This window comes from Gracilinanus agilis, chromosome 1 (assembly GCF_016433145.1).
Source record: "Gracilinanus agilis isolate LMUSP501 chromosome 1, AgileGrace, whole genome shotgun sequence".
Lineage (NCBI taxonomy): Eukaryota > Metazoa > Chordata > Mammalia > Didelphimorphia > Didelphidae > Gracilinanus > Gracilinanus agilis.
The window spans coordinates 344,737,699-344,749,013 of record NC_058130.1 but is presented as its reverse complement, the minus strand read 5'-3'; the positions used below and the strand labels follow the sequence as shown (position 1 = coordinate 344,749,013).

General features: G+C 36.9%; 1 protein-coding gene across 1 annotated transcript in view; it reads left to right on the top strand.

Moving 5' to 3' along the window:
• DMGDH (dimethylglycine dehydrogenase) overlaps positions 1–11,315 on the top strand; it is a 110,958-nt gene that overhangs the window by 7,959 nt on the left and 91,684 nt on the right. Inside the window, exons 2-3 of the mRNA XM_044680929.1 lie at positions 1,684–1,858; positions 4,791–4,889. Of these exons, the coding sequence (XP_044536864.1) occupies positions 1,684–1,858; positions 4,791–4,889 (274 nt within the window). The remainder of the gene's footprint in view (positions 1–1,683; positions 1,859–4,790; positions 4,890–11,315) is intronic.

The following is an 11,315-nucleotide window of genomic DNA, read 5'->3' as shown; positions in this document are numbered from 1 at the left end:
TTCTTTCTTTCTTTCTTTCTTTCTTTCTTTCTTTCTTTCTTTCTTTCTTTCTTTCTTTCTTTCTTTCTTTCTTTCTTTCTTTCTTTCTTTCTTTCCCCTTACCTTCCATTTTGGAGTCAATACTGTGTATTGGCTCCAAGGCAGAAGAGTGGTAAGGGTTAGGCAATGGGGGTTAAGTGACTTGCCCAGGGTCACATAGCTAGGAAGTGTCTGAGACCAGATTTGAACCTAGGACTTCCCATATCTAGGTCTGGCTCTCAATCCACTGAGCCACCCAGCTGCCTTTTGGGGCCATTTCTCCAAATCCAACTTGCTCTGGCAAGTTAATTCTGAGAATAGGTAATGACTTCCCTCAGGGTTCTAGATAGATATTCTAGTACTGTCACTTATAAGTTCCTATCTGGTGTGTTCTCCCTTATCAGTTTTTTCAGTTAATTTCAATGAGTGTTTTTTTTTAATTCTTCATCACCATACATAAATAGCCTCTCAGTCACTCATGGATGGACAAATTCTCCCCAAAGTACTTTATGCTGGATTAAAACCGGGCAGGGAATAGTGAGCATGGTCTATGGACTTAACTTTTATTGCTCAGTTCCCATTATACCATCCCTCATTATACCTAATTATTTATATATTGTCTCCTTTTTTGGAATAAGATTCTTGAGGTCAGGAACCATTTTTGCCTTTCTTTTTATCACTAGCACTTAGGACAGTTAATTGCACTGTTTAAGCAGGAAGGCAAGAAGGGAGAAGAGTAGGAAAGAAGGAAGGAAGAAAAGAAAGGAGAGAGAGAAGAAAGATGGTGAACAAACTTTTGAAGAGGGGACTTATGACCCCAAAGAGACTTGTGTGCATTTCTTAAAAGGTCCCTCTCCTAGACCTGCCATTTCCTCTTCCATGGTCTCACTATCATTACTTTTATTAATAACAGAGGCCAGAATTATCTTCTCCAGTCATCCACTCAGCATGCCTAACCTATGGTTGTCTCCAGATGTGAGAGCCCTGAGAGAAATCACAGTTAAACCTAGGACCAGTTTAGCTGTGGGAATCTGAGATGCCTTAAGTGTCTGGTCATGTGTCACTAAGCCTCTGTTAGCTTTCTGAGAGAGTAACTCCCAGAAGGCAACTGACCCTTAGCTGGGTCACTACTCATCTCTGAACAGAGGCCTGGGGGTGGAAGAAGGAAAGATGGAAGGAAGGAGATAAAGACAGAAGGGAGTAAGGGAAGGAGGAGAAATTAGAGGGAGATAGGGAAAGAAAGAAAAGCATTTATTAAGTGATAATATATGTTAGGCACTGTACTAAAGACTGTCTTACTTGATCTTCACAATTCTGTGAGAGATGAATGCTATTTTATGCCCATTTTATAGATGGAAAAACTGAAATAGAGGTTAAGGGACTTGCCCAAGTTTACCCAGCTCGTAAATGAGCTAAATTTAAATTGGGGTCTTCCTGATGCCAGCCCCAGCATTCTATCTATTTTTAAAAGTACTCAATAAATGCTTGCTGATTTGAAATAATAAACTATTGCTACTTTTCCTAGTTCTCCAAAAGCATTAGATTTAGTATAATTCCATAAAGTACCTGCCTCCCTAGATTTCAGAGAAGCATTTACACACAAGAAATAATTTGCCCTTATGTGAAGGAGTATGGAAGATAAATGAGTTTTAAACTGTTTTTCAGGGAAGGGAAAGCATCTTCCTTTTCAGACGCAAGATGGAAAGACACAGCAGAGACAGTAATCATTGGAGGTGGCTGTGTTGGTGTGAGCCTAGCTTATCATCTGGCCAAAGCTGGGATGAAGGATGTTGTGCTTTTGGAAGCATCTGAACTCACTGCTGGATCTACATGGCATGCAGTAAGAAAATTATTAATCTATTCATTCAGCAATCATCGAATAAACCTCTACTATGTGTAAGGCATTGTGCTAGGGAATGGAGGTGAGGTGGTGATGCATATATTAAGACATTATTCCTTTTTGTACTATGAACTCATTACCTATTTATTTTCTCTCTCCTAGTTTAGCATGGGAAATTCTCAGAATAACAACTCCTACTATCAATGCAGGTAGATGCCCCCTCTGAAATTTATGGTTTTAGAGAGTTGTCTAGGGCCACTTAGAGAGTTTAAGGATTTGCCCAGGCTCACATAACCAATATGTGCCAGGCAGAATTTTAACCCACGTCTCACCTGATTCAAAGGCCAAATGTTTATCTACTATACCACACTGTTTCCATACCAAAGGTTTTTTATTTTTTCCCTATCATGGACTCCAATGACAGTCTGATAAAACCTATAGACTCCTTTTCAGAATACGGCTATTAAATTCATCAGATAAAATGCATAGGATTATAAAGGAAACCACTTTTGTTGAAATATGATTATTAAAATATTTTTTTAAAAAAAGTCCATAAACTCCAGGTCTATCTCAAGCCCTTGTTGTTTAGCCATTTTTCAGTCATGTTCAACTCTTTGTGACTCCATTTGGAATTTTCTTGGCAAAGATACTGGAGTGATTTTCCATTTCCTTCTCTAGACCATTTTATAGATGAAGAAACTGAGGCAAATGGGGCGAAGTGACTTATCCAGAGTCACACACGAATTGGGTATCTGAGATCTGATTTGAAAGGTCTTCCTGACTCTTGATCTGGTGATCTATCCACTTTGCCAACTAGCTACCCTGGAGTCTTTTTGTATATGCTAGAAAGATTACATGTAAACTCTTAATGGGAAGTACTTATTTTTCATTTTGGAATCAGATGACCCAGGTCTAAATCTTAATTCTGCTCCTGGAAAAATCACTAAATTTCATAAAGAGTGAGAAGGAGAATCTTTTGCTATCTGTAGATCTTTTATTGAAGGGGACTGGAAGATTCTCTAAGACTCTGGCAGCCTTCAATATCATTCATCTTCCTAAATAAAGAAAAGCTCTAAGTTTATGGCATTGCCCTCACAATAATCCTTTGAGGTGTGTAGGGGAGTTTAAAAAATTCCTACCTTCTATCTTAGGAACTATCACTTCCAAAGCAGAAAAGTTGTGAGGGCTAGGCAATTGGGGTTAAATGATTTGCCCAGGGTCACATAGCTAGGACGTGTCTGAGGTCACATTTGAATCTCCAGGCCTGGCTCTCTATGCATTGGTGAAGAGTTCCAGCCTCTTTAAGAAATTCTCACATGGCTTTAATCACCTAAAAATTAAGCCAAGAGCTGGGAGACTATGAGGGGGGAAGGTTTAAAAATTAACAAAGGAATGACATAGATAAAACACACAGAGATCTTCAGTGTTGTGTCAGCCTGCTAACTCCTCATCAGAGGGAGAGGCAGAGCAAGCTGCACTGATTTTATTTAGGATACTAGGATTGATGGTTTTCGGGATGAAAGTCAAACAAGTAAAACAACAGAAGTATTACCATAATATTGACATTCAATTACTAGATAAAGGAACAGATAGCAACACAATTGTACCATAGGGTGCCCAGGAAAGAAGTTCATTTCATAGTCCTTGACTTTGATCAGACCTTCTTCTTTCCAGAACACTGGTACCAAACTTATTTAGATGTTAGGTGTAGGTCTTGACCTTACAAAGAACCTTTACTAATTGCTTGCTGGCCTTCCAGACTGCAGATAATAATACAGGCTTAATTTTTAAGTTCAACAAAATTTAAGTCCCATCCAATTTAAGGATTCAGAAATCAATCATGTGAAATATTAGAAATATATCCAGAAGGCTGGTCCATGAACACTTTGCTCATTAGAGTCAGCTTGTGAATACATCTTTAATATCTTCATGATTCATTATAACTGAAACCCTTCAAACTTCTACCCAGATCAGGTCAACCAATTGCTCTTTCTTTAAAGCTCCCTACTTCATTACCAAAGCTTAAAACTGCCCTATGACTTTTGGAACATTTAGTATGCATGGCATAGCCAAATATTCAGTGATTAATTCCTTGCCCTCAAAGAGCTTCCAGTCTAGTAGGAGAAATAAATTATACTTTTACTTTAATAATTTACTTGATTTGGGGTCTCATCAAAATTGATAGAGATTCCATTGGGAGCATCTTAAAACCCATCTACAATTCCTCATTTCTAATAGCTAGCATTTATATAGCTTTTTGACACTGAAGAAGCCAAAGCAATCCACTGCATCTTGAGCTATCACCAAATGTCTTGACCTTTGTCTTGCCATTAGACTTCAATGACCCTGGAAGAGAGAGTGACACTGATGACTTTGGACAACTCTGCCTCACTTAAATCCAATTCATGCACAAGTGAAGACATCACCCTGTGATGTCATTGACCATTTTTGAAAACAAAGAACAAACAACAACAGTTATTTGAGGTTTGCAAATTGCTTTATGCATACAATCTCATTTTATCCTTATAGCAACACTGGGAGTGTTATTATTATCCACATTTTACAGTTGAGGAAACTGAGGTAGATAAGAGATTAAGTGACTTGCCCCAGGTCACAAAGCTAATAAGTGAGACTGGATTTGAATTTGGATTCAAATTCTAACCACTTCATAAGCTAATTGTTAAGTATATATAACTCTAATTCAAAGGAGTTTACTATTAGTTCATGAGAAGTCCAAAAGGTGCTGTGGGAGTTCAGAATATAGAAAGATACAGACTGGGAGAATAGGGAAAACTTAATGGTGGAAGTGACATTTAAGCTGAGCCCCTCATTCTATCCTGGGGGCTGATGCTGTGGTGTTGGTTATTTCATTCTCAACAGTTAACTATAAAAATTCTGAAGATCTTAATTTTTTTTCTTTCTTTTTTCCAAGGCAGGTTTAACAACTTATTTTCATCCTGGAATAAACTTGAAGAAAATACATTATTATAGTATCAAGCTTTATGAAAAACTGGAAGAAGAAACTGGGCAGGTAAATGAAATAAATGAAAGATTAAGTATTTAGTTCAACTTTGGCTTCGATAAACAAGGATTATAAAGATATTTAAATGTGAAAAATGCTCTCCTTTTCAGTTTTATTGCTTCTTCTCATCTGTGTGTGTGAGAATATGCAATTACCTCAGTAGTACACAATTATGACACATTTTAAGAATCAGATTAGAATTGCTATGAAAATCTCTGGGACTCATTTACAATTCAGCCTACAATATCTTAGAATTTAGTTTTTATATAATCATTTTTATGCCTAATTCTAAAAAAGTAAATAGGAAGACACTCAAAACAAAACATCAACATTATACACAGAAATCTATAAGTTGAAGCCCTTTTGTATATGGTCTTTGAATTTTTCTAAAGTCATGTTCCACACATCTTGACAACAACAGCTATAACAACGAAAGTTTAGTGCTTTAAAGTTTGCAGAATCTTATGCATGTTATTTCATTTGACCCTTACAACCTCTAGGGCCATGTTGGTGAACCTATGGCACAAGTGCTTGAGGGGGCTGTTCCCTTCCCCCTCTCCACTATGCTTGAGGACATTTTTCACATCACCCACCTCTCTTCCCAGCAGCCCAATGGGAGCAGTTCCTCCCTCCCCTTTCTGGAGTATGGGGATGGCTCACATGTGGTGTGAGGGTGCTGTTTGGACACTCGATCTCTAAAAGGTTCACCATCACTGTTGTAATACAGATATTATTTGCATTAGATTATAAGGTCCTTGAGGGCAGGGACTATCTTTTGCTTCTTTTTGTATCCCTGACACTTAGCAGAATGTCTCTGGCTCATAACAAGAGCTTAATAAATGTTGACTAATTTTATAGGTTTGTCAAAAAAAACCATTAATAGTCCATACTATTAATATTTTTAAAACTACTAATAGCCCAATAGACAATATTCAAAATAAGTGAGCTTGGAATTGAAGGCTCCAAAGAACTTTCTCTTAATATACTGGTTCATTCCCTACTGTTCACAAACATGTACATGTCTCCCCTATCCTGAAAAAAAAAATCCTCACTTGATCCTTCCATCCCCACAAGCTAGCATCCTTCTAGCATATCTCTTCTGCCCTTTGTAGCTAAACTAAAAAAAAAAAAATGATAAAAGTTGTCTACTTGCCTCTTACTTTCTTCTTAATCTCTTACAATCTAGCTTCCAACCTTATCATTCCACTGAAACTATTCTCTCCAAAGTTTCTATGAATCAAATATACATACTTACCTACATGCATACTTACATATATACTTACATATATACATGTGTGTATGTACATTTTCTATACACAGCTCTCTTTCTCTTTTCTCATTGACTTAGGCATATTCCTTTCCTCTGAGCTTGTTATTTGTGCCTAGTTATGCATGCCTTATTCCCTCCCCACTCTTTCTGTAGCGATGGAGAAAACATTTAGTGCTGTTAGAAATGGTCAGAGATTTGTGAGAAATTATAGAAAACTATGAAGATTTTCTCTAGCTGTCCCACTCAATAAGAACATTTTAAATAACCACCCTGCTACTCACACCATCCCTTTCTTGTCTTCTCCCTAGAACATCCCTTCCTTGGCCAGGACCCAAAACCTACTTTCATTTAATGCAGTGTGGTGCTTGGTATGGTGAGAAAAGCACTAGACACAGAATTAGAAAGACCAGCTGACCTTCTTTGCAATATGATTGATTAGTAAGGGACTTCACATTCCTTAATCTCAGTTTCCTTGTCAAACTGGAATAATGATGATAATAATGATAGTTTACACTACTTCATACAGTTGTTGAGGGGAAAATACATTATAAACTTTAAAGTTCTATATTAATATAAGTTAGAGAAAGGAATAAGCATTTATTAACAACCTACTAAATGCCAGGCACTATGCTAAATGTTTTTAAAAATATTATCTCATCTGATCCTCACAACAACCCTGGGGGTAGGTACTGTTATGATCCCCATTTTACAGTTGAGGAAACTGAGGCAAACAGAGCTTAAGTGACTTGCCACATGTGGGTTCCTACCGCTAGTGTCTTAGGTTTGATTTGAGCTTACGGACTACAAGATTTTTATACAAACAAGCTGTATACAAGATAAAGAGGAAATAATTAATCCAAGTAAGTCATTAGAGTTAAGAGAGGTTTCTGGAAAGGCTTCCCGAAGAAGTTGGAGTTTTGGCTTGGGACTTAGAGAGGAAGTTTCACTCTCGACTGACTTCTAGCTTTTTATCCTCTGAGCCAACTAGCTGCCTCTAAAGTATTATTATTGTTGTATAAGCCATATAAATCACAGGAACTGGGCTCACACAAACTGGGTCTGATTATGATCTCAATGGATCAGTTTCTCTTTTTGTCTCATTGCCAGTCTCTGGAGTTCTAAGAAAATCTGATGATATGTTCAGAGTATTGTTTATCCCTGTGTTTCCCCAAATGTAGGCAAATGGGCATCAAACTTCTAGCATTCAAAGTACAGTGCAAATATTAGGTATAACATCTAATTTTATTTCACCCCCTAGAAACTGCATAAGACACATGGGATTCACAGAAGCCAACAGATACAGAAATATGTCAAGAACTCAAGGAGTCAGCTCCTCCTCCCCCTCTTCCCCCCATCCAAGAAGGGAACTGATCTTGGACTTGCTATCCGGGCAACCCTTTGATAGTCTCACTTTTCCCATAAAGTTCTTCACTTTCCTTCAGGACTCCCCTTTTCCACTCTATAGTTTAGACTTTGTTGGAAGGTAAACATATTGGAGACTACTGCATAAGCAATCTCCTTTCCATCAGACAAATCTTCACTGTCTGGGAAACTCTCTTACCTTGCACTAAAAGTATAATGTTATTTAGGATTATGTGGTTGTTACTTTTCCCTTCTTCAAAGAGCTCATTGCATCAGGAAATCCCCTGCTTTCTCTAGAAAGCCCATCCTCTGAACTTTCAACTCTTGGAGATCTCTCTTTGGCTAGAAGGCTAGATTGTCCTGACTAGAGAATTCAAAATTCCCCCTCCTTTACATAAGGAAGCTAGAATTCAAATACAGTGTCGGTTAAATATCCTCTTGGGCTACATGCAAAACCCTTTATAGCCTTGTCATATACTTCTGTTATAAGTTTGTGGGAGGAAACTATGCACGGGAATGGATTCTGTCCCCACCCTTGGAATTTAGGTCTGCTCGGTTGTCTTCTGGTCTATTTTCAGAAGGTGAAAAGGGAAAGAAAGCTTGGCAGTCAGTTTACTTTAACAGAACACAGAGAAGGGCAATTCCTCTGGTAATAATCCATTCTTCTGAATCTCATTCAGTCACCTATCAGGGGTCCCTCATGTCCTTTCTGCAAGGCATGAATGTATACACATACTTTTCATGTGGAGATGAAGAAAGTGACTTAGTGGACTTTAGGGTCTTGTGACTATCAAGTTGACATATTAATAACTTTCTTCAGATCCTTACCCTCTCTAATCCTCAAAAAAAATGTGGCAGACATAAAGAAAAAGAATAACTAACTCTGAAAAGGTAAAATCTATATGATTCAATACTGGACAAGCTTAATTCTTAAAGCGTTCACTCAGTAACCCTCCTGAATCAGCTTCCACCCTCTTGAAACAGGAATACTAAAGATTTCAGGGGAAAAAAAGCTCATTAAAAGTCTAGAGCACAATTAAACATATCAGCAGTGAGAACTCAAATGCCTGAACGTACAATAAATTATCAAAGAGAATACAAAGCTATTGCTTGACAAAATTTCAAAGCAAAGGAAAGTTAACCAATGGTTGAAATACATTATTTTGTAGATTTCCCAAGAACACAGGGAACAACAAAATGAAACTCTAGAATGATTCAAAAGAGAAATGAAATGAATAAAAGAAGAAACTAGGAATGCATATAGATTAGAATTTAGGGCTCTTGATACAGACTTTTAATCAATAGTTTAGAAAGCAAATCCAGAAAGAATAATCTCTATAAAGAAGAGAAGGAGAGAATTACACATTGGAATTTCAAGAATATCAAGGTGGGAAGAATTATTTGGCACAAACTAAGAAAAAGACAACAATTTAAAAAGAACATGCAAATTCAATCCAAACAAAAGTCATTGACCTTAAAAACAGGATGCAGAGAGATAATGACTACAAGTCTCCCAGAAGAACAAAACAAATAAAAAAACCTGAATACCCTAATGTGAGGACAGATCCAAGAAAACTGATAATTGCTGAAAGCAGGCAACTGATTAAGAAAACCCACAGGTTTCCTCTGGGGAAAAAAAACAACAACAATAAAGTACTAAAAAATCTAGGCTAGACAATTTCAGTTACAAACCACAGATTTTTAACAGTGGCCAGGAAAAATACCTTTTAAAAAATGAAAGGAATTTAAAGAAGATTTTTCTGCAGCTATAAAAATTATAGAAGGAAAAGGAACAGTATGTCCTCTAAGTAAAGTAACCTAGGCTATAACTTAAAATTTATATATAGCCACTCCAAGTGTATTTTTAGGAACCCAAACCTAGGAAACTCTGAGTTACTTTTTAAAAAAAGATGGATGGGACATAGCTCAGTGGATTGAGAGCCAGGTCCAGAGATAGGAGGTTCTGGGTTCAAGTGTGACCTCAGACACTTCTAGCTGTGTGACCCTGGGCAAGATACTTAACCTCCATTGCCTAGCCCTTAATGGTCTTCTACCTTGGAACTGATATTAGTATTGATTCTTAGATGGAAGGTAAGGGTTTAAAAAAAAAAAAAAGATGAATGCTTAATAAAAGGGCCTTTGAAGGTATCCATGTACATTGTAAGGTACCTAAGATACCTTGTAAGGTATTCTCCTAACAACAACAACTAGACAGGAGCATAATGTTTGATATATAAACACTCTAAACAATAGAAACACAAAGAAAGTTAAATAAGTACAAGTACTAAGAAAGAAAAAGTAATGAAATCAATTATCCCATGTTTAGAAGTTTGGGGTTTTTTTAAAAGAAAGAAAGAAAGAAAAAAGACTAATTTATAGAATAAAAAAACAAAAGAAAGCAGATAATAGGGGGATGATCTTTATATGTTTCCAAACAAAAGTAGTTGATAAAATACAGACTTTTTCAGATTCCTGAGAGTATATGATCCCCACCCCTCAATTGCATCAAGTTGATTGGGGAAATCATCACATTGATCATGAATTCCCTTGATTGCTACCTTCCCCCACCCACAACTGGTTGCTGTCATCATCATCATCATCATTATTACTGGAAGTTCTCAAGAGTCAGAATTTTCCAACATTATTCACATGGCAATCATAGCTATTGAGGACAATACCAGCTGCTGCTATGGGAATTGCTTCTCTCACTAATTTGGGAGGATTGAAGTCCTTGTTTCCACTGCCGAAGCCACACTAGGAGGAGGAAATCCTTGCTCATCTTCAGTGTCACAGTAGGAAGGGATATATTTTTGTTCCTTTGTGAATTGAAATTCAGATCATATTTCCCTCAAAACCAAAATTGTTAATGGTGCATGAATTTCCAGGCAAGCTCACGATGCACAAATAATGTAGCTGAAATAATATCTGACTATTATTTGTGGTATTGTTTTTAATAATAAAATGTGTTCTTGAGTGTCAAATAGTTGGCTATGATAGTTTAGAACCCTAAATGCTTGTAGATTGGAGGCTATCTGTATGTGAAGTTAACACTACTGACGTACCATTGGTGGGCTCTGTAGGCTACGAGTTTAGAATGATTTCAGGGATAGCAGGGTCAGGTTTTTGTGAGTCAATTCACATCTTCTTGGCCATCTTTCCAAGGCTCCTTCAATTACTCCTTCAGAGTAATCCAAGGCAACTAGGATCATGGAAACGGTCTATGGCCATAAAACTGAAATCGTTCAAGTCTTGGTGTGGAAACTCCTTCTACTGATTCAGATGTCCAACTAAGCCATTAATTTTTCTATAATGTAAGAAATATGTGTCTTGTTTCACAAACAGTGAAATGACAAACAGAGAAATGCGTGTTCTATGATAATATATGTATGACCTATATCATATTACCTGTTTTCTTAAGGAGGGATAAGAGAGAGAGAGGAAAAAAAGGAGTCAAAGATTTTTGAGCCATAGTAAATGTGAGAATTTTTTTCTCTTGGATAAGCATATTTATTAAATCTATTACGTATTTGTCACAAATCATATGTACTATATTATGTCATATATTACATTGTTATATATAAAATAAAAATAAATGGTAAAAAAAAAACCTAGTGAGCAACTATTATTCCACAACTAATGTATGATCAAGACAGACATGCAACCAGACTTGCAATTTCAGTTACCTCTGAAGTCTTTTTCTTTCTTTCTTCCTTCCTTCCTTCCTTCCTTCCTTCCTTCCTTATTTCCTTATTTCCTTCCTTCCATCCTTCCTTCCTTCCTTCCTTATTTCCTTCCTTCCATCC